This window comes from Corythoichthys intestinalis, chromosome 21, assembly GCF_030265065.1.
Source record: "Corythoichthys intestinalis isolate RoL2023-P3 chromosome 21, ASM3026506v1, whole genome shotgun sequence".
Classification (NCBI taxonomy): domain Eukaryota; kingdom Metazoa; phylum Chordata; class Actinopteri; order Syngnathiformes; family Syngnathidae; genus Corythoichthys; species Corythoichthys intestinalis.
Window position 1 is genome coordinate 21,923,480 of NC_080415.1, and position 24,464 is coordinate 21,947,943.

General features: G+C 38.8%; 1 protein-coding gene across 1 annotated transcript in view; it reads left to right on the forward strand.

Moving 5' to 3' along the window:
• ntn2 (netrin 2) overlaps positions 1-24,464 on the forward strand; it is a 105,182-nt gene that overhangs the window by 22,938 nt on the left and 57,780 nt on the right. Inside the window, exon 2 of the mRNA XM_057826937.1 lies at positions 7,690-8,954. Within this exon, the coding sequence (XP_057682920.1) occupies positions 7,901-8,954 (1,054 nt within the window). The 5' untranslated portion in view covers positions 7,690-7,900. The remainder of the gene's footprint in view (positions 1-7,689; positions 8,955-24,464) is intronic.

Sequence of the window (24,464 nt, forward strand, 5' to 3'; positions counted from 1 at the left end):
ATACACCTTCTTAAAACTAGTTAAATTCCCTTGTTTTTTTCCTCTGTGAATATCCTAGAAACAAGTGAAACTATCAGCAGTGTAAATTTTTTGGTATCACTTTATAATAGCTATCTGTTATAACTAGTCAAAATGTCATTACTAAACTGTTAATAAATGACATACTGTCGACTTGTTAAGTGTTAATAGTTTGCTGTGATGTATGGATGTTAAATAAATGCAGTTTATCCTGTGTTTAGCACACAAACTTTCCCCAAATTCCTGGGTTTGTACGACAGTGTTGGATTTTGTGCTTCTGCCATTGGATGGCTCAGTATTTGTGTTTCTATGCATTAAACAAAATGTTCAACATTTTCTCTGTGCTGTTTCTCTGGGAAAGTACAGCACACAGAAAGGCCTACGGGTGGAACAATCCTGGGGTACAAAAATTTGATATTTTAAATATCACGTCAAATTTCTGTATCTTGAACTTGTTCAACCTATTTGCTGTTCTTCAACTTATTATTAATTAGATGGTTAGAACACTATTAACAACTGATCTGTAAAGTATAAGTTAAATGATTAAGTATTAGTTATAAGGTTAAATGGCGGAAAACGCTCAGGTGACATGACCGCTCTGAGACCCCCAATTTGGCCAAATTTCAAAATTGTCCTATATTCATGTGTGATACATCAATGGGAAGCTTAAAACCTCAATTTTCTGGGGGAAGAAAATTTTAGAATAGGAGTTTAAAAAAAACAGCAAAACCCTAACTGGAGGTGAGAGCATGCGAGAGCATAATTACAGACGCCATGATTTTAACGAGATATTATCGCGTACTTACCTCTTTTCGATCCAAATACTCCATGTAGTGTATCACCGAGTGTCAAGACACAGCTGTGAATGGCCACAGCCGGATTTTTGGGGGATTTTATGGGTGAAACATGGTAATATAACGGGGGTCGCGATGCTGAAATCGCAGACATCAAGGAGTGGTTGAGATTTTCATTTTCATATATTTACCCTTTAAAAAATTTTTTTTTTTTAATTTTCTTTGTCTGGATCAATTATTTATCATCTAAAATATTGGGGGAAATGCGACAGTAACAAAAAAAAAAAAATACAATTAAACGACAGTTATGAGGTACATATCCATGACTTTTTTACAGACGCCAATTTTTTCATTGTGACGTAATTTGTTTAAAAGTTTAAAATATGCGAGTGAATCATTTTTTAAAGTCGTCTTTTATTTTTGTTTTTGTTTTTTTTTTAAACTAAATATTAGACCTGAATTAATTATTCTAAGCTAAAAGTGACAGATATGTCGAATAATAAATACGATTACGGTACTTACCTTCTTTTAACGGCTAGGTTGAAACAAAAGCGGTTGCGAGACATCTGTAAACAGGGGTTTCCAGGGTAAAACGGACAAATTAAAAATAGTTTGGGGACTTAATGCACCATGAATCTGCTATGGCAGCATATAGCCATATTGTTCTATCAAACACAACAGTTCTTTTGGCTTAAAATACAGCAGTTTATTTTAAAGAGGGGTGCAAGAGCAGAAACTGCTTTTTCAGCCTTGTCCGCCATATATGTTATTGGGATGTTATTCTAAAGTTGCACTTATTCCTTATTTACTAACAATTAAGAAATGAGAAGTAGTTGCAACTTTAGAATAATGTCCCAATAACATAAACTATCACCTGATACTTAAGAAATCATTAGTTAGTCCTTTACTAATAGCTTGTTTATTGTATATTACTCATCTGTAAGGTGTAGGTATAAATCTTTTCATATACAGCTTACAAGTCATTTATTACTCATTAACCATCAGTTTATTTGTGATACATTAACTATGCTTATGGCCTCATTATAAATTATTAACAAAGTGTTAGCAAACACTTAACAGTTCAACAATAACTCATTTATTAACAGTTTGCTAATTATCTATTAACTAGTAATAACGGATAGTTATTATAAAGTGTTACCAATTTTACTCAGACTTATTGAAATAACAAAAATAGCTAGCTAAAAATAAGCTTGACATTTATTATTAAGCAATAAATTAGTATAATTAATCTTAAAATAAGCTTTGAAATGTCAGAAATGTTCTTAATTTAAGAATATATACCGTTCAAAACATTTTTTGAAAGCAGTTTTTTTCTGGATTTAGGTGAAAAATTACCTAACTTTAGTTGTATTGGCTTAATATGAACAAATAGTAATATTTACTTGAAGTAGGTGGAATAATATTACACATTAATCTGTAATCTAGTCTTTAATACTCAAAACAAGATGGAGAAAATTATTTGACGAGGTTCAAGAAAAAAAAAATCTTATTAAGACATTATACGGTAAATCTGCAGTGTATAAGAACCTCACAGAGAAGAAGGCAAATAAGCAAGGGGTTAAAAAAAACAAAACAACAACAACTCCAGAGTATTGAGTTGTTGAGGAGATTTGTATTGGCTCGGCCATTTTAGAACACTTTGCAATCATGGTGTGCAAATAAACCCTTGATTTTTCATTTCTATTTTAATTTTTGATGACCCATTATTTGACAGCAGCATCATAAGACCGTCATAATTATGACATGACACTGTCATGAGCATAATTGAGTACTTCACCTTTGTCTTGTGTTAGAAATCAGCTCATACTTTTGCAAGTGAAATAAAATTTTATCTGTAAATTAACTTGGCACGAAAATACTAAACCTTCGTGGTATATTGTTTTCGGGGTCGTTTTGGGGTCATTTTTCAAGTTAAGGTATGTCAAAGGTACCATTGATTTTTGCATACGAAAATTTTTGAAAACAGGTCAATTCTGACCCAAATACAATACAAGGCTTAAGACAGATGTCATCAAGTGTCATCTGGCAAATTGTGTCACTAACTCCATTTATGTCCAGTCTCGATTTTTTACATCCATTCAAAAGTGAGATAATTTGACACTTAATGACATCTGTCATAAAAATTCATTAATGCTCATAATTATTACGATCTTATGACAGTTTTATGACGCCGTTGTCAAATAAAGTGGTTCCTTTTTTTTTTTTTTTTTTTTCCTTCTCCTGTTTAGTTGCTTGGACACACAATTTAAAAAAAAAATTTTTTTTCAGGATTTTTAAATCTCATTTCTTTACCTGGCTGTTTTTTAATCATTCAAAATTTGGCAACGTTAAAAACACCTATGTGTCAATTTTAAAAGATATATATTTTCACTTTACATGAACTTAAATTGATTTGTTTAAAAATGTAAAAATGTAAAAAAAAAAAATTTAAATAAAATTTTTAAAAATTATTGACTTTTATTTTGAATGTCATTAGATTGTGTGAGGGTAACTTAAACCCTTCAGACCCGCTGTTTTTTCTGCTGGGCAAAAAAAGGCAAAAAAAAGGAAAAAAAAAAAAAAAAAATCTTTGCTGATTCTTACATCTTCTCAAACACCAGAACAAAGTGCATTTTTTCGGTCGGGGATATTTCATGCTTTTATTGGTTATTTTTAATGTTAATGTGTTCTCATGAGAAATGAGCACTTGTGTTTGCCTTTTTGAAGTTGCATTTTGTCTCAGCCATTTTCAAAGAGCCAAAAATAGCAAAGAGGGCATTCTATACGTCATGATTTGATTCTGATGGGTAAAGTTTCATCCAATCATCTCCCAGAAGTGGAAATAGCAACTAAATTCAGTGTATTTATTGGTTTAGCGACACAAACGTGTCATGTCCTTCAGCAGCATGCTCAGGTCTGAAGGGGTTAATGTGTTGGTATTGGAATAATAATGATAATAATCAATTTTATTTGAAGGCGCTTTTCTGGCAATCAAGGTCGCCGTTCAATCATTTACAAAACAATTAGACAAATTAAAGACTAAAAACAGTAAATTTAATTAAATATAGAACGTTCAAAACAGTGTACTCAAGCAATGCATTTGGAAATGGATCTTTAATCTAAATGAAAAACTTAGAAAAGGATAATCATGACTCCAATTCATTTTCTAAATCTTTAGCACAGCATAGCAAGTTTTGTGTCCACTTTTCTTAGCATTTTCTTCCTATGCTGGATATTTCCTTAACACTTTCTTTTTCTATTAACACCCAGTCTCCACTTGAGAAGCCCAAGTGCAGATGAATGCTCACATTTGCCAACCACTCATTTGTTGTTTTGTATTTTAAGGGTCGCAATCCCCAGACCCTTCACACATAAGAAGAAAACTCTTGTCTTTCCGACTGCCCTCAAATCCATCTGTCTCCTTTCCTCGCTTGACTGAAGTGGATACAGAGGCCACCTTTTGTCCTTCCCAGATGAAGAGGGATGCTGTTGTGTGAGGTAGAGAGTGCGGGCAGGAGGAGGTGGCGGCTGTGATTCATTGTAATTTAATAAATGCCACACAAAGAGGGATGTGGCTCTCTTCTCAAACCCCTTCAGCTGTCAGTTTTCAAATGAGGCACCTCTAGATTTGACACCCAGGGAAGGAAAAGGGGGATTAGGGAAGGAAAAGCCCCAGGCTTTATTCATCTCCTTCTGTCTTTCACCCCCCATCCCAATAGCTTTCTCACCCTGAACCCCTTCAAGCTTTCTTTGCGACCAAGAGGCCCCTTGTATAACTGTGGCAGTAGAAATGATGTCACCCAGGTACCAATCATAGAACGCAACTCTCGAACAGTTATCACTTGTTGTGTATTCACTCTCTATTGAATTTGCCTAACATTGCTTGTTAACCTGTTATACTGGTGTAATTGTTAATCCATATTTTAAAAAAAGATATCCTAAAAATACACAGCTGAAAAAAGGTCTAATGTCTCCTTAGCAAAAATAGTGGTTGTAATTCTTAAACACAGAGGTCACATCTATGGTCCATTGCACCACACCATTACCAGGGATTATGGGATGCCATGCTACCGAAGCATGACCACAAGGCTATGTTGGTTTTGACACCAGTGGAAGAACAGAAAGAGTTGCCAACATTGCAACAAAGCCACTAATGTGATTCTTAAAATGGCCATTTACTCTCTTTTGAGAAAGACTGTCTGTCTTTTGGATTTGAATGGCGGTTGTTAAATAAAATTGTAATGACCACTAATAAAGCTAAATATACTGCCCCCCCCCCCCCCCCCCCCCGAAACGTCACGGTTTTAAAGATACAAGGATTCTGCCTGACACCAATAAACTGAGACACTGACCATCTGTCAGTTTAAAAAAATAATAAAAGTTTGGTCCTTGAGTCTACCCATTTGCGTTAAATGAGGTCAGGTTCATTGGCCAAGGAAAGTGCTCATCAACTGTTGGTACAGATCTAGATAACAGTTTGACTGAAGGAATGCAAAATGTCAGAGTGGAAGTAGAATCAGACTGAGAATAGTGTTGTACACTTGAGACCAGACTTGGTTCATGATCATATTTTGAAGGTCTTAGTCTTGTCTCAACGTCCTAAGAACTCTGTTTGGACTTGGTCTTCACTCCTAAAAGTCTTGATCGCAACTGTCTCAGTGATTTCCTGATTCCGCCAGTTTTGTAATCTGTGCGGCATATTTGTGATTGAATTTATCTTCTTATCTTACTGGCAAACTTGGGCCGTAGAGACAAGTTTCCTGAGCGAAACCAAGGCGGCGCCATCTTTGACATTTTCTGCTACGGACTTCCGGTTTAGAGAGAACAACATGAAGTGTGGTTGAACTACGCAGTGTGTAGGCAAAGTTAAAACTGCTAAATCAAACCAGAGGAACCCACGGAATCTCCAAAAATGGATTCAGCACGCCGTAGATTAAGCGTGTGTTTGTTCTTATCACTTCGTTGAACATTCGTTGACAAAATTGTGACAATCTGTGTAGCCTGTGTTAACATGAGGTGTAGATTGATACACCGATAAGTAGGGTTGTTCCGATCATGTTTTTTTGCTCCCGATCCGATCCCGATCGTTTTAGTTTGAGTATCTGCCGATCCCGATATTTCCCGATCCGATTGCTTTTTTTTGCTCCCGATTCAATTCCAATCATTCCCGATAATTTTTCCCGATCATATACATTTTGGCAATGCATTAAGAAAAAAATGAATTAAACTCGGACGAATATATACATTCATCATACAATACATAAGTACTGTATTTGTTTATTATGACAATAAATCCTCAAGATGGCATTTACATTAGTAACATTCTTTCTGTGAGAAGGATCCACCGATAGAAAGACTTGTGACTTTGTATATTGTGACTAAATATTGCCATCTAGTGTATTTGTTGAGCTTTCAGTAAATTATACTGTAGCCATGCCCAAATGAATGATGGGAAGTGGAACCATGACTGTGCGTAGTGCTACCAATTGATATATCTTCTCTGCGTTGGGAAATAACATAAGGTGTTAAGAAAAAGATCAATTGCTACCTTGTTTCCCCACATTGCTTCCCATGATATTTCTAATCGTAGGGAGAGGGATTGTAAGGCTTTAGCCAATTAAAGAAAGGCTCCAAAGGCTGCCAACATTCACTCTACTCATTTTATGCTGCCTTTTATCTCTCTATATAGGTAAAACGGCGCTATTATAGATTGAGCGCGACAATGCGTGAGTGGGTCGTGCAGCGCATGCATTAATTGCATTAAATATTTTAACGTGATACATTTTTTAAAAAATTTATTACTGCTGTTATCGGGATATATTTGATAACCCTACCTTAAGCCTAAACTAAAGACTCTGGATGAGTGTAACATATTATGTCTGTAACGTTAAATACAATTAGAAAACGATTTAATTTAAAAAAATATATATATATATATATATTAAAAAAAGGCATGGCCGACATTTTTTTGCCGATTCCGATACTTTGAAAATGACGTGATTGGACGCGATCGATCGGGATGCCGATTCTATTCAGCATCGATCGGGATGCCGATCGATCGGGACATCTCTACCGATAAGTGTTGTCGTGAGGCACATCAAGTTGTCTTCCCTTGCCTAACAGCGTTTTCCACCTGTAAACAAACGAACAAAAAACTTGTAACGCTTGCATTTATGCGTTTCCATAATTGGGCCATCCTATATCTACTGATTAGCAACAGGTTAGCAGCAGATAGCATGTGTTGCAGCCACAGTAGTTGTAGTAAATATATATTAAACATCATCATAATTACAATCATCATCGTAATAACAATATCAAAGATAACAAGTTGTTTCATGCAAAATATTTTAGCTTTAGTATTTTTGGAGCACCGGACACTTGAAAATGCAGGGATAGGAAGAACAAACCTTTCATAACACAGTGGCAACATGGCTACATAAACACCCGGTCTTTGTGGTGGCACGGTCTTGGTTCCAATTAGCCTTCATAAACATGTTGTCCTCCCATGTCGTGATGATGGCTGATGGATGCGGTATTTCCAAATTGTCTTTTTTGAGGGATTTTGATGAGTGATCCCGCTCCAGCTCCACTGTTGTTTTGGTTTAAAAAAGTGTAAAACGGAAGTCGCAAGCAGAAATGCGAAAGTACCTCGGAAACTTGTCTATTGGAGCTCACTTGAAAACCAACAAGTGCAATGCCACAAACTACATAGTCCAACATGTCAGAATTTTTGGTCAAATGAGTCAGACAGACATGTTTGTAATTGTTCAGCCTTGGCAGAGGCCTGCGCTTGACTGAGTGCCCTTTTAGTTATTTCCTTTTGTGGTAACAATATGAGTTTGACACTGACCTCTGTGTTTGTATCTGTCTCCTGCAGGAAGGGCCTTACGTGAAGGGTCAGCGAGCACTGACAATCTCTTTCCTCTGGGCTGCAATTAAGCACGGCTAGAAAGATTTTAGTGCGAAGTTCGACACGTCTGCACACACTCTCGCTCTTACAATTATTCGCCCGACTTCTCTGGTAGACTGGCACATATTCATATCTGAAGTAGCGTACATTCACACATAGCCAGTGCCCTCGGAGCAGAATGAGGGAACCCTGGACGTACCTGCTGTGCTGGTGCCTCCTGGCATGTTCAGCGTCCTCGCACAATTCCAACAACCCATTCGCAGGGCAGCAGACCCCCGCAGATCCTTGCTACGATGACGCCGGGGCAGCCCGCCGATGCATCCCTGAGTTTATCAACGCAGCTTTTGGCAAAGAGGTGACCGTATCCAGCATGTGCGGCCGCCCGCCATCCCGTTCGTGCAGCGTGGTGGAGCGCGGCGATGATCGGCCCTCGGTTCGGGCGTGCCAAATCTGTGACGCCGCCGACCCTCGTCGGTCCCACCCAGCTTCCTACCTCACCGATCTCAACTCGGCTCACAACCTGACTTGCTGGCAGTCAGAAAACCTCAACACCTCGCCGTACAACGTGACTCTTACTCTTTCTCTGGGGAAAAAGTTTGAGATCACCTATGTGAGTTTGCAGTTCTGCTCACCTAGGCCTGAGTCGCTGGCCATCTACAAGAGCATGGACTACGGCAAAACCTGGATGCCTTACCAGTTCTACTCATCACAATGTCGGCGCGTGTACAATCGGCCCAACAAAGCCACCATTACGAAGCAGAATGAACAAGAAGCTTTGTGTACTGATGGCCACACTGACCTCTACCCACTTTCTGGAGGACTCATTGCCTTCAGTACTTTGGATGGACGACCATCAGGCAAAGACTTTGACAACAGCCCAGTCCTTCAGGACTGGGTGACCGTCACTGATATCCGTGTGGTCTTCAGTCGTCCCCAGCAGTCGCGGGAGCTGGGACTCCCTGCCGGAGGCAACGGCGGTGGAGGGCGAGACGAAGACCCCTTGGCAGTTACCTCTACCCTGCCGCCATACTTCTATGCTGTAGGTGATTTCCAGGTGGGCGGAAGGTGCAAGTGTAACGGCCACGGGTCCCGCTGCCTGAAAGACAAGGAGGGCAAGCTGGTGTGTGACTGCAAACACAACACGGAAGGACCCGAATGTGACCGCTGTAAGCCCTTTCATTACGACCGGCCGTGGCAGAGAGCTAGCGCTCGCGAGGCCAACGAGTGTCTGCGTAAGTACTTTTTCTTTCTTTCTTTGAGTGGGATCGAATTAACTAACAATAGCCAGCAATAGAATTGTAGTAGATCAAATTCTTTCTCTGTAGAGGACATTGGAAACCAAATATTTGTTTCCCACTACATATTGAATTAGATTTTTGAGTTTTTCAACAATGCCAAATGTGAAGGGATGAAAAAATATTTAAAATCAGCTACAGTGAGGAGCAGAAGTATTTGCACCCCTTGTGATTTTACAAGTTCACCCAATTTTTCAATTATTTATTTGTAATTTACTGGGGTTCAGAAGTATTTGTACCACTGAGAAAATCAGTGCTAATATTTAGTGCAGAAGCCTTTATTTGTAATTACAGAGGTCAGATGCTTTCTGTAGTTCTTCACCAGGTTTCAAATATGGATTTTCACCCATTCCTCCACACAGATCTTCTCGATCTGTCATGTTTCTGGGCTGTTGTTGAGCAACAAGAAGTTTCAGCTTTATCCATAGATTTTTAATTGGATTGAGGTCTGGAGACTGGCTAGGCCACTCCAGAACCTTGATATGCTTTTCACGCAGCCACTCATTGGTCAGCTTGGCTGTGTGCTTCGGATCATTGTCATGTTGGATGATCCAGCCATGACTTATCTTCAAGTCTCTGACTGAGGGAAGGAGGTTGTGACTCAAAATCTGACGAGAAAATTTTCACCATTCATCCTCTGCATTATACAGAACAGTGGTCCTGTCTCCTTCCGAAAAGCAGCCCCAAAGCATGAGGTTTCCACCCCCATACTTCACAGTGTGGATGGTGTTCTTGGGATTGTTTTTTTTATTCTTTTTCATCCACACACGGCGAGTAAAGTTTGCACCAAAAAGTTTTACTTTGGTCTCATCTGACCACATGACTTTCTCCTATGACCTCTCTACATCATTCAGATGGTCCCTGGCAATCTTTACACGGGCCTTCCCATGTACTGGCTTCAACAGGGGAACCTTCTAAGCCAGACATGTCCAAAGTCTGGCCCGGGGGCCAAATGCGGCCTGTGGTCAAATTTCATCCGGCCCCTAGCCTCTGTCATAAAATCAATAACGTCTGGCCCACACACAGATTTAATAAATTGGTCAGCAGTACTGCTACCAGCATATGAAGTATCTTACACACTAAATGCTGCTCCTCATTTACCCACGAAAAGGCAGCAGCACTTTCAGCAACATTACCCCGTGTGACCCTTTACTCCCAATTTCCTAAAATGGCGACAATCAACAAAAAAAGAAAGTTGACTGCAACGGCTGGCGCTTCAAGGATAGGTGGAAATTTAACTTATTTCTTCACTAAAATACGCAACTGTCTGCCTTATTTGCAAAGAGACAGTCGCTGTTTTTAAAGAGTTCAATGTGAGGCGATATTACTAAACAAGACACGCTGTCATGTACGACAAGATTACAGGCAAGATACGTAGCGAGAAAGTGAAGCAACTTGAAGCTAGTTTAATTTCACAGCAGCAGTATTTCGAAGAGCCCGAGTCGAAAGAGAACGCCACAAAGGCTAGTTGCGAGATTGTTGTAATTATTAATTAAAAAAAAAAAAAAAAAAAGCAAATGTGACGCACAGAATGGCGAGCTAAAATTTGCTTAAACATATTGTTCTACATAAAAGACGTCAGCCAAGGTCGGCCCCCCACATTTTTACCACACCAAATCTGGCCCCCTTTGCAAAAAGTTTGGACACCCCTGTTCTAAGGAATACATGATTTTAAACCATTGCAACGTAGTGTTCTCCTGACAGTAGCCTTTAAAACTGTGCATCCAGCTCTCTTCAGGTCATTGACCAGCTCCTGCTGTGTAGTTCTAGGCTGAGCCCTCTCTTTTTCTCATCATGAGTGATGCCCCACGAGGAGAGATTTTACATGGAGCCCCAGTCCGAGGTAGATTATCAGTCATGTTTAGCCTTTTCCATTTTCTAATAATTCCTGCAACTGTTGATTTATTCTCACCAAGCTGCTTTCCAATTGCCCCATAGCCTTCTTCAGCTTTGTGGAGCTCAACAATCTTTTTTCGGGTGTCTTCCGAAAGCTCTCTGGTCTTGCCCATGGTAGAAGTTTGATTATGACTGACTGTGGGGTGCACAGGTGACAAAAATGAGCTCAAACAGGAGGTGGGTAGTTACTCAAAGGGTAAAGGTGGACTATTTTTAAGGTAGACTGAGAACTCTGAGTGTCATAATTATTTTCTCAGGGGTACAATACTTATGAACCCCAATAAATTACAAATAAATTATTGAAAAATAATCACACAATGTGCAGTTCCAGAATATATATTTTTTAAATTTTGTCGCTATAAGCGGAAATGCATCTATGGTTAAAATTTCAGACCTCTACCTATTTTCTAAGTGGGTGAACTTTCAAAATTACAAGGGGTGTAAATACTTCTGCTCCTCACTGTATATTTAGCCACAAGGGCGAAACAGCGACAAACATGAAACAGACCTGCAAACGCAAAATGACTGATCGTTTTGACAGAAAATTGCGGATGCTTCAATGTTTTGGTAGCTAGTTGTTTGAACTGGTAAATATGGTGACGTCTCTCAAAACACAGAGAATCCATCATTTGCCTGCATTTCCCATCAGGCATGTGAATTAAGTGCACCTCTTAGGGGAAATGGTCATGTTTTCTGGAAATGTCTAAACAGCGGATGACAACTACTCAGCTCGCTGGCACTCAGCGACCACTAAATCACCCAAGTCATCATGCAACTGAGCAATGTTTACGCTCTGGAAGCGTGCCATGTCAAATTGTTATTCTTATTGATGTGCCAATGACTGTTAATGTAATTGTATAGCTCTTGTGCAGTAATGATGGTATGATCTTTTCGATTGACTCGCTTTTCCATGAGTGGAAGTTTTGCGTTGGATTCATACACCTGTTTTAAATATAAACAGACATCCAGTGAAATTCAATTCAAGTTAATTTCGCCTGTCATAAAAATGTGGAAGCATGGCAAAGTAACACCGAATTAGTAAGCGCTGTCCCCGTTTTCACCTCGCCCTGCTGATGAAGGAAAGTTGCGGCCAGAAAGTGGGGGGAAAAAAATGAACCAGAACATTTGCAAAACAGTGTATATTTTTCTAACATGTTATAATTGCCCTGTGAGCTGGCCTGAGATCATATTTAGCAATGCCAGGTCTGTTTAGGGGTGGCCGGGAGTGACAAAACCAAAAGTGAAAAATTCAGCTGTCTTTCATGCCAGCAATACCTTCCCCTCTGCTCCTTCTCTTACTCAACACACGCGCTTCTGCAACAATATCCTGTAAATCCCTCAGTGCTTTCCCCGGCGTGCCTCTGCATACGCCCTCTTTTAAATGTCCCGTAGCTCTTTCCGAAATGTTACACCCGCTTCCTGTAGGTCTCTTCTACGTGGGATGTATATGTCGCCTTTATCCGGGATTTCTGGACCCAAACAGCCAAACAGGGTCCAACTCCGATGACCTAATCCCAGTGTTGATTCAAGCCAATTAGAGCTCGCTGCATGCTATACCTTCTTACACGCGGATACGCCAAAAATCCAGGCACAGATGTGCGGAATGTAACGTTCGAAATGGTTCTTCTAGTAGGATCGGTTCCAAATGATCCTCGGGGAGCCTTAAAAATCTTTCATATGTAGTATGTCATCCGAAACGGGGCTTTTTGCATAGTCCCATGTTGATTTCTTTGTGTGTTGCTTTGTTATGAACAAATGGCTGCAGTGTAATGCCTGTAAAGTGTTTAGACAGGACAAATGTGTTAAAAGGTTGCTAAGCAGGGAAGTCCCTTAGGTGTCACTGAAACCCAAACCAGGGCCTTAGGGTGTTTTTAAAGGAAGGCACGGTCTAAAGGGAGCAGGGCGAAGGGTCGTGATCCTTTTGCTGGGTGGTGACATGGTTAAGTTGCTGATGAGATGTTGGGCAATGTCATTGAATATGAGCGGGGCACGTGTGGAGAAGAATAAATAATTCTCAGTTTGTGGTGAGAAAATGTGTCGACGACTACCAGTGTTGTTCATCTTACTTTAAAAAAGTTATTAATTACAGTTACAAATTACTTCTCCCAAAAAGTAATTGCGTTAGTAACTCAGTTAGCTGAATGTAAAAGTAATTAGTTACTTGACAAAGTCACTGGTGATAATTTTCATGTTTTTTTTTTCTAAAAAAACAAAAACAAAAAAACTGGTCACACAGTCTGATGTTTAAAGGGTTTTTGGGACAATTGGCCCTAGACCAATTCCTTACCCTAAACTTAACTAGACACAGGGGTATTGTGGATATTGCGATAAGTAGATAATAACCTTTGCTATGTGTGGAAGTCATTTAATGTTGTGAATCAATCGTTAAAGTTGTTAAAATTGCTCCCGTTATTGCATTATTTCATTTTCGTCTATTTTCAACATGTGTAAGTTTTAAAGCTGTTTCATCATTTAAAGATAGATTTAAGTGAAGTTTTGCCGATTTAGGAGCATTTTAGATAAAAAGTGACTTAAGTTCGCCAGGAAGGTTTTCTACAACAGAGCCTTCATGAGAAGTCTACTGCTTTAAGATGGCAGCTGTTTAGTAACGCATCTAGTTCTTTGTTTTATATGTTGCTAATGCCGCCAGGCCTGTCATTTGCATCTAGTTCTGTATATATGTGATATCTACCGAAGCGTCATGTAGGCATAGTTTGTGAGAGTAGTTTGTAGGCTATCGGCTAAAGTCAGGTATTATTGGAGCCACCTAGCATAGTAGCATCGCGTTTGCAACGGCGTCAAACTCCCTTGCTCCTCCCCACTCCTGCTCTGCTCTCTCGTCTCCGTGAGTCCGTCTTTTTCCGGACTTTTCTCGCGGCAGTCAACCAACATCGTAACGCATAGTAACGTACGCCTTTCCCGCCTCAGTAACGGTAACGGTGTTGCCAAGATGAGAAAAGTAATTAATTAGATTACTCACTACTGAAGAAAATAACGCCGTTAGTAACGCCGTTATATTTTAACGCAGTTATTAACAACACTGATGACTACATTTCAAATGATTAGTGGCTCAGATAATTGGAGAAAAAAATATAAAATGACAAGTAAACTGTTTACCAATGTGTAAAAATATATGTAAAAAAAAAAAGACTCTTAGTTGGGTCAGTATTTTGTGGGAAAATGAAATAATGTACTACATAGCGCATAAAATTCTAAGGGAATTAAATGACTCAATACAAAAAAACCCTAAGAATGGAATGATTTGAGATTTTTTACAGCATGATTTGGTTTTCCTTTGTGTGCTTGTCCCTGCTAAATTTGTTTTTATCAAAATACAAAAAAAATAAAAATGCTTATGCTTGACCCAGAATGATATTGATAGGGGATGACTGAATGTTTCAAAGTGTAACCAGTCATATTGTTGAACGACACTATTTTCAATTATATTTCATCCACTAGATAGTGAAGTTGATCATATTTAAAGTGCCTGTGACACCATAAATCTTAATAGTATTATTATGTGAATTAAAGTCATATTTTGAGACGATTCGACTACTGTATATACAACAATTTGGCAAAATGCAGATGACGAGAAATGAGTCTTTTAATCTGCCGTTTAGCCCCGCCTGTCATTATAGCGCTCTAGCGCTTCTATCTGGTTGATGAATTTGGCAGAGTAATTATTTCATCTGATTTAGAATTCAGCCCATTAAGGGGGAAGATTCAGAACAAGGAAAATTCGACAGAGAGCAGCAAAATGTCATCATTGTTTTAATCGCTCTACTCCAATGTTTTTACAGGATATTCTTTTTATCTAAGTATTTTTCCCAGTTGCTAAATAAATGGTATGGTCATGACAAATAACAGTCCTGTGGTAAAGGGAATATGAAATATTAAAAATGCATTCATTCAGTACAACAGGGCTAAATTACTGCATAATGGTCAAAACTGCCGACTTCTTAAACCTCCCGAATGGTCTTTTATGCCACCAAAGTTAGTCCGGCTTTTGTCATTTCCCTGCCCCGGCTTCGGAGACGGAGTAAAGAGCATAAACAAAACAGCAGCTTCTTCAAGTGTCTTCCTCGCCTTTCGAGATCTTGGCTGGAAGTATCTAATTTTTGTAGCGCGGGTATAAAAAAAAAAATTGAATAAAAATATCGATCGCTTCCACACACATCCAAGCAGTCCATTTCATTCAGGAGCATAAAATACCGCGTGTAATATGAAATAAACATGCTTTTTTGTGTCACAGCCACTTTATGGTTTGTCTATTAACTCATACATAAAACATTCAAAGTTGTGCCTTGAGATCAGAGTTTTATTCATTCAGTGAATTAAAGAGAATTGCATTATTCTATTAAAGCCCCCATCAGAAAACTGACATTTTTTTTGTAATGTCTGTAATTTTAACAAGAAAAAATATCACCTTTTGTAATTTGTGGCAGTCAAAATTCTCAAGCCAGCTGTAACATACAAGTTATTCTTCATTCTAAAGTCATAATATTTTACAGTTGGCAAACTAATTAATTTTCGTGTGTGATGGCCATTAGATTTTTAACCAATGATTTCTCCGCTCAAGTAGGGTCAATGCCAGGGGTCGACAACGTTTAACACTAAAAAAAAAAAAAAAAAAAAAAAAAAAGCCATTTCGACCATGTTTCCACAGAAAAGACAACACTGGGAGCTGCATATTGACACTTGAAATGATTGCATCAGCTTGACTGTAGATATATACTGTATAAATTATGTGGTCCATATTTCACTCAACAAAGGTGTTTTGCCTCCTTTTAGTACTTAAAATAAGTGCTCACTTTCTCCACATTTTTATTCACAAAACCCTCTTGCAAGTCATGAATTCACCAACTATGTAAAGTCATGGTTGCCACTTGTAAGGCGTACCTACAAGTCTTTTCACCTGTGAATTGCATAACCTGTGTGAGCGTTCTGTTATCACACAAAACAGTGAGCCTGACTTGATCTACCTACTAAAGGGAAAATATTAATGTAAAATATTTGTTTATTTACTATAAAACTGAGCCATATCAGAGGGTTCAAGGAGCCGCATGTGGCTCCAGAGCCGCAGGTTGCTGACCCATGGTTTATGCTCTTTGTCAGCACCATCTGCTGCCTCCATCTTCAACCCACTCGAGTCACGATTCCCGTCCTTAAGGTTAGCGAGGGCAATCTGTTCATATTGATGAAGACGTGATGAAAAAAGCTCTGATTTATCTGCAGAGTGGAGCCGGACAGAATGAGGAAACAGATGCAACGGCCTCTCTTTGGTTGCCGCATGTGATTGAGTATTGTTGTTTTTGCTGGCATGGCCCATGCCAGAATGTAAATACTGTTTGTTGACTTTAAAATTAAGTCTGCTAAAAGAGACTGTATAGGATGAGAGGCCTCTTGTGGAGTCATGTGACACGGGTCCACGATGATTAATGGTTGCGCAGTTGCCTCCAATGTTGGCGGCGGCAGCAAATTATTCTCCAGTCCTTCTTCTCACTCATTTGCAGCACAGGAAGTGCAGCTCAGGGATGCTACGAGGCCCGAGCCAGGCACCATCCATCGCTAATGGAGCTCAGCCTAGCCAAATCCCACTGTGTTACACTGGTATGCATTCAGAGCACTAACGCCATGGGTCATATACCAATATCGGAGATTCATGTAATAGATCTCAACCCAACTCTAGACGTGTCCGTGTGCTTTCTGAATTCCATAAGGCGGCTGGAATCATAGCTCATTTTTCAAGATTGCAGGTGAGCTGAAGTTGGCAGCGCAGCAGAAGGTGTGGCGCTGAATATTTTATGACACTACTTGGGAGTTATTGCACTTGGCAAGCCATCCCCGATATGCTGGTCTGGTTTTATGCACTTGACTTTTAAATCGAATCAGTCGAATAAATAAGTACTAGGTGCAGACACGCATTGCATATAAATACTTGTCATCACCTGAAGGAAATTTCCTCAATTTGTTATGCTGTTAAAAAGGGTAGTACCAGTTATGGAATAAATGCTGTTAGATCATGTCTGTCAAATGTGGTTTTATTCATTAAAGTGTTTTATTTAGTAAAGGAGAAAAAGCAGAGCAGGATTTTTATCTCAAATCTGTTTTTAGGGAAGCAGAATCAACGAGTGCTTACAAGAACTACCTCACAGTTCTGAAATTCCATGTTTGAACCTTGGCAAAACACCCAGAATTGATGCTGTTTGGCAGTATACATCTTCTTACCTGTTACAAAGTTAAAAATTGCGACCCCACATAAGATTTCAAGGCTCCGTACACAATATACTGTGCTGTACTGTTTTTATACTGAACCATAAAAACGGATAGTTTTTGTCAAAGACGGTGCAGTGACACTCTCGTCCAGGGTTGTTCCGATCATGTTTTTTTGCTCCCGATCCGACCCCGATCGTTTTAGTATCTGCCGATCCCGATATTTCCCGATCGGATTGCTTTTTTTTTGCTCCCGATTCAATTGCAATCATTCCCGATAATTTTTCCCGATCATATACATTTTGGCAATGCATTAAGAAAAAAATGAATAAAACTCGGACGAATATATACATTCAACATACAGTACATAAGTACTGTATTTGTTTATTATGACAATAAATCCTCAAGATGGCAATTACATAATTAACATTCTTTCTGTGAGAGGGATCCACGGATAGAAAGACTTGTGACTTTGTATATTGTGACTAAATATTGCCATTTGTTGAGCTTTCAGTAAATGATACTGGAGCCATGCCCAAATGCATGATGGGAAGTGGAACCATGACTGTGTGTAGTCCTACCAATTGATGTATCTTCTCTGCGTTGGGAAATAACAGATTGAGCGTGACAATGCGTGAGTGGGTCGTGCAGTGCATGCATTAATTGCGTTAAATATTTTAACGTGATACTTTTTTTTTTTAATTAATTACCGCCGTTATCGGGATAAATTTGATAACCACACCTTAAGCCTAAATTAAAGACTCTGTAACATATTATGTCTGTAACGTTAAATACAATTAGAAAATGATTTAATTAAAAAAATATATATATATACTAAAAAAAGGCATGGCCGATATTTTTTTGCCGATTCCGATACTTTCAAAATGACGTGATCGGACCCGATTGACATCTCTACTCCCGTTTTTTTCTTAGGTACATATGAGAAAGATTCAAGTTATCTCAGATTCAAGTTATCAATAGTTTTCAGTAAAAAAATTATGATTAATGTTCATTTACCGTACTTTTTGGACTATAAGCCGCTACTTTTTTCCCCTCGTTTTGGATCCTGCGACCTATAGTCCAGTGTGACTTATTTGATTTATTTGGGTTAATAGGTAACACTTTATTTGACAGCACCGTCATAAGACTACCATAAGACAGTCATAATTATGACATGACATTATTATGGGCAGTAATGAACTCTTATGACAGATGTCATTAAGACTTATCCGGCAAAATATGTGGGTTCTGGTCTTTGTTACAAATGATCCAGCACATGTAGTTTAACCAATGAGGGGCCTGGGGAAACAAAACGCACCTGACTGCAATCATCTGATTGCACTTGTAAGACACCAGATTGGTGAAAAAGTGTCCTCTTGCACCCACTACGGCCCTTTGTGGAATACTTTGCCCACCCCTGCACTAACTCCATTTCCATGTCCAGCTCGGATCTTTTACATCCATTAAAAAGTGAGATAATTTGACAGATTACACAAAATGATCTCTGTTATAAGCATTAATTAATACTCATGGCAGGGTCATGTCATAATTATGATTCTCTTTATGATGGTCTTATGACAGTTTTATGGCCCCACTGTCAAATAAAGTGTTACCAAATTCCATAACTAGCAATTAACGAAACAACTAGAACAGTAACTGAAGAAATAATTAGCACAGAACATGAATTTTGATTGTTATTTACATCTGTAGCGCTGCAATGCATAATAGGAGGCATGTTGGATGACAACACTGTTGAAAGCAGAGGTCGATTGTCTCCCCAAGAGAACATTAATGGCCAAATTAAGCTTCTTGAAGCAACAAAACTTTGCAGCAAATTGATTCAAAGCTTGATGGTGGTTGATCTTGTCTTATGACAGTCTTATGATGTCGCTGTCAAATAAAAAGTTACCGGTTAATATCTTTTGGTGTAAATATCCCATAATACAGTGAGGACAGCTGCGGCATATAGTCCAGTGAAGCTTATCTATGAACAAATGCCGTTTTCATGTCAAAGTTGGTGTGTGGCGGCTTATAGTCAGGTGCACCTAACAGTGTGAAAATTACGGCAACCACTCCATTATTCATTAATGTGTTTTTCATGCCGGAGTTATTCACTCTGGTTTGTATTATAAGTGTGACTGGCTTCCTCCCACATCCCAAAAACATGTATGGTAGGCTGATTGAACACTCCAAATTGTCCTTAGGTGTGAGTGTGCGACTGGCTAGCAACCAGTTCAAGGTGTACCCTGCCTCCTGCCTGTTGTTAGCTGGGATAGGATCCAGCACCCCCGCAACCTTCGTGAGGATAAGCGGTACAGAAGATGAATGAATTAACACATTTTAGGTGTCTAGAATAAATTAAAGGGGAGGTTCAGAATTTTTTACATTTGGCCGAATCATCGAGTTAGCAGGGGTTTAATTAGTCGGTGGAGTTGAGCTGAAGAAATTCCGTGCAGCTTGTTACTTATTTGTTAGTTTCAGGGCTACAGAGTGGCTAAGCTAGCGCGAGTCAATGGTACAATCTTAGCATGCCAATAAAAAACAACATACTGTATGCAAACATGAAAATCACCAATAACTAATGCAATCAATAGAGTTGGCTATGTTTTCAGGAATAAGTCATTAAAACTTACCATTGCATGTCAATAATTGTAGTATGAACAGCACCAGCAGCTCTGCAGGGAGCAGGGCGGAGTGATATCACATCGTTTTTTTCACCGCTGATTCTTTTATGTCGTAGCCAGCAGCAAGTAACCACTCGTTATTCTAGGGAATTTGTGGAAACTTTCCTTTGCCCATTTCTTCGGTCTGTTTCCACAGCCTTTAAATGCACATTTCGCCATGTTGCCGTCCTTCAGTCAACTCAGCAGAGTGATGCTGCATTCGAAGGGAAGTCGGAGTTTCCAACCGCCGACCTGGAAATATGTAATTGGAATGCCACTCGAACTGGGAGGTCCTAGTCGCGAAGTCAGAAAACAAAGTAATCAATCATCACAAGTTTATTCAATCTGACGTCACTCGACAAAATGGTGCTGCCCGTCGAAAAGTAGACCGTCAATGGTAAAACTAAAGAAGGCAGTTTACAGCATGTTCTATTTACCTCAGCCGTCGTTTTTCCTCCATTATTTGATTGCTTACGAGAAGGCAGGTTTGCTGGAGGTCAAAATGCCTTTTGATGGCCAAAATAAAAACACAACTTGTCGTGATCAGCCATCTTTGCTGTTTACATTCGCTTGGAACACTATGAGGTCGCAACTGGTACCCTACGAGTGGGATAACTCCAACTAGCCACCTTCCTCCTATCTATTGTGGTCGCATTATGCATTTTTAAAAAATAGTCCTGTAGAATGAAATGAATTACGGCAGTTTGGTGTGACATTGTTTTGGCCGCATCGGTATTTCGAACAATGATCTGCAATTTGAATTTATTTGTCTATCTTCGATCTGTTAATATCGTTTTATATATTGGTATGCTAAGATTGTCCCAATGACTTCTGCTAGCTTAACCACTCTGGAGCCTGGAAACTAACAAATATCTGACAAATTTCACGGAATCTTTTAAAATCAACTCCACCAACTAATTCTAAATTAAAATGATGTCATCTCCTGTGGGAAAAATGCTTTGAATATCATCAAATTTGGGCTTTAGTCAGACTTTCTGGAGCATGTCAGTTACAAAAACTGAGACACCACTTTATCGATATATCTATTGGTATGGCTTGGCTGACTGGAAACTTTTTTTTTTTTTCTTAAATGCTCATATACATTTTTGATTGGCTGTTACGACCACTCAAATTCTAAATATTGCATCCGGTGTGCGACTGGTGCTTGTGTGCGTTGCTCCTTCGTTTTAATTCTGAATGTGGGTTTGTCTCTTTGTGCCCGGCAAAACTGTATCGGGCCTCCAGCCTAAACTCAACCAGGATAGTTTCCAGCTCATCCGTGACCCTAATGAGAATAAATGGTGTAGAAAACGTATGGATTTGTATTATTTTTGTGCTTTTGGTGTGTTCAGCCTGTCCTTCTTTGGAAACTATTAGCAGGAATTAAGGGGACATTGACAGATGGGTTCCTAAGGGAGACCAGTGCGATACAACAGAGGTGTTTGTGTGTGTGCAACCGAGAGATGAAGAGGCCAGCCAAGAGGAACCCGGCTCCGAATAAGCTCTCAGATGTGCGCAGTGCCGTGGAAACCCCAAGGACCACGTCGTCATTTTTCTCTCCCCTCTGACAAGGGGCAGATGGTTATTTGATGCTGATTAGCATTTCAAAATAGTCCTTCCATCTTTTTTTTCCCCCTCCCACTGCACTTCTGCCAGTCGAGGGCAAGTCGAGGTCACTACGTGTTCCACTTGTAGAGCCGATTCGTCAAGACACTTGTGATTTGAGAAATGACTTCACTGCGCAAATGGAATCGGAGCAAAAGTTAAAAAGTTGCAGGATTCAGGCATTGCCAGCGTGTCACTTTATCTCACTTGTAACACAAGGCTGCGCACGCTGTATTGGATTCTCTTCAAATAGAACGTGCAATTTTCAAAGCTGAAGTTAAACGTCTGTAGCCTGAGGGCAACACTGTATAAAAGACTATGATGAGAGACCAAATTTAGAAAGGGAAGAGAGCAGAGCTGCTTTGATAGCACTGCCCCCTATGTGTCATTATCCTACTTTCGCTAATCGACTTGAAGACCTCCCCTCCCCGTAACTCCCATGTCGCCGGAGGCTAACAAGGGCTCGTCACATCAATTACTTACAGGACTGAACTCTAAAAAGAGCTGGATTATGTTTTTTCTTTGCATGTACGTGAAAGGAGACCACTTGTGCTTTTGAATAATTACACAGCCGAGGAATTTGGCTGTAAAATCAACAGTGCAAGTGCAATTATGCCTTGTCGCACCTTTGGGGATGCATTTTATGAGGCTACCAATCAGAAAGAGCTATACCAAATATCTACATTTATCAAACTGATCACTGTTCACAAGAACTGAGAAATTCTCTGTTCGTCACATGCCCAGACTGTTTGCATTTTTTCCCCATTTCATTGAAAGTTTTCAGTGTTTATAATACTGAGCAAAAACAGAAATAATATCAATAATAATTGTGAAATGTTGTCTTAGGTCTGACAGCAGTTCATAGGCAGAGTTTGACTTTTGGGGAAGGGGGGGCACAACATGTTGATGACCCCGAAACGCAGTGTCAGCAATAAAATTAACATACAAGAATATTTATAATAATAAGTTGACAATGAGCGTTTTTTGTTTCCCATCATTCTTGAGGGGAATTCTAAATCAGGTTGCTTAGGCAATCATTTTTGCTTAGATCGTCATCCAATGAGTATGGTATGCCTGTCGGTGTCGTGCCAAGGTAGTTACCATAGCCATATGGAGGTAGATTTGTGTCGTTATTATTCAATCAAAAAAAAGTTGCTTCAATCAAAATATATATTTTCAACCAAAAAAAAAGCCGGTTCAAAAAAAAAAAAAAAATGTGTTTGAATGCAAAAATAAATTTGAAACTAAAAAAGAAAAAATGCATGTGAATGCTATTTTTCTTTGCTTGATTTTTCTTTTTTTCTTTTTTTTTTTTTTTGATTGAAGTCGTTTTCTTTTGTTTTTTTTTTTTTTTTTTTGTTTTTTTATCGAAGCAACTTTTTTGATTGATGTAATGTCGATTTGCGTTTGGGCCACATTTTGGCTAGGACATTTTTGTCTTTATTATTCAATCAAAAAAATAAGTTGCTTCAAAAAAATATATATTTTCAAAACCAAAATGGTTTTATTGACCTAAATAAATCAACAAATAAGTCGCACTGGCCTATAAGCCGCAGGATTCAAAATGAAGGAAAAAAGTAGCTTATAATCCGAAAATTCCGGTAGATAGTGATAGAGAAACAAAATAGATGAGCTTTGGATAAAGCACCCCAAAAATTTGTTAAACACATCTGTCGGACCTAAAACAACAAAAATTCTGCTGTCTTTCTGCGCTATAGGACAAAGTGTCAAATATCTGCATTTTCAGACTTGACATTTCAAGACCCTGTATTGAGAATTCTGAAAATTATGTACTGTAGTACTCAGAGGTGGGTAGTAACACATTAGATTTACTCTGTTACATTTTCTTGAGTAACTTTTTGAGTAAAAAGTACTTCTTAGAGTAGATTTACCACACAATACTTTTTAATTTTACTTGAGTAGATTTGTGAAGAAAAAAACACTACTTTTACTCAGCTACTTTGGGCTACACTAGAGTCATTACATTTTCTCTCTTTATTCTACATATCAACTTTATTTCTGCCAGAGATGCCTACAATGGCTGTCTCACTTTCACCAATGAAACGTTGCACTATTAACCACATGACTACATCAATCAGAGGTAAAAATGTTTTTCTCCACTAGAGGGCGCTCATGCTCATGGGATGGTTGATGTTTCAAGTGTAGTACTGGTCTGAATACGATTGTTTTTGGTCTAATATGGTCACGTAATAGGTTTCAGTCCAGAATAATACTAACAGTTCTTATAGATGAAAAACTACACCATTATTTAAAAAAAAAAAAATCTGACATTGTAAGCAGTTACTCACAGTATGGCTCATTACTTGAATATTCTTTTCAACAAATATTTTTTTACTTGTACTTGAGTAAAAAGTTTGATGGCTACTTTTACTTTTATTTGAGTAATATTACCATAATTTCCCAACTATAAGGCGCACCCGTGTATAACGTGCACCCCAAATTTACCTGTTAAATCTAGGGAAAATTATTGTACCAGTGTATAATGCACACCCTAATTTTAGCACCAATAAATAGAGAATACAAGAAAACAAGAGCCCGTGTACAGATAAGATATAGAAATGTCATTTTACTGACCGGTGAAACACAGCAAAAGCATAGCACATTGGTAGTTCAAAACATTACCGTAAACTGACAATATGTACATTAATAATATGATCTGTTAACTCCTTGAACTTACCAGAATCCAGGAGAAAACAAAACAGGTGCGACTTTTGTGTTAAAGGCTGCTGAATAACTTGCTCGTTTCATCATGACGAATAAATGTTTCCTCCGTGGATTGATACAGTAAAATGAAAGTGAGAACGTAAGTCGGAAATCCGAAAGAGCTCATCGCTGTCGACTCGACAGTAACAATAGGAACTATTGTTATTTGGATTTGAGTTTCCCGAGGGACAGATATAGTTGACAGACACAGAAAGTCTGTGTTGTGTTACGTTTGTTACGGTCCGAGTTGCGGAGCTGCAATTTAACGTTGACTCAAATGAGTTCAAGAAACTAAATTCTGTGCTTTATGAAGAGTGAAAAAAGCAGAATTGAACACAGACGAAAT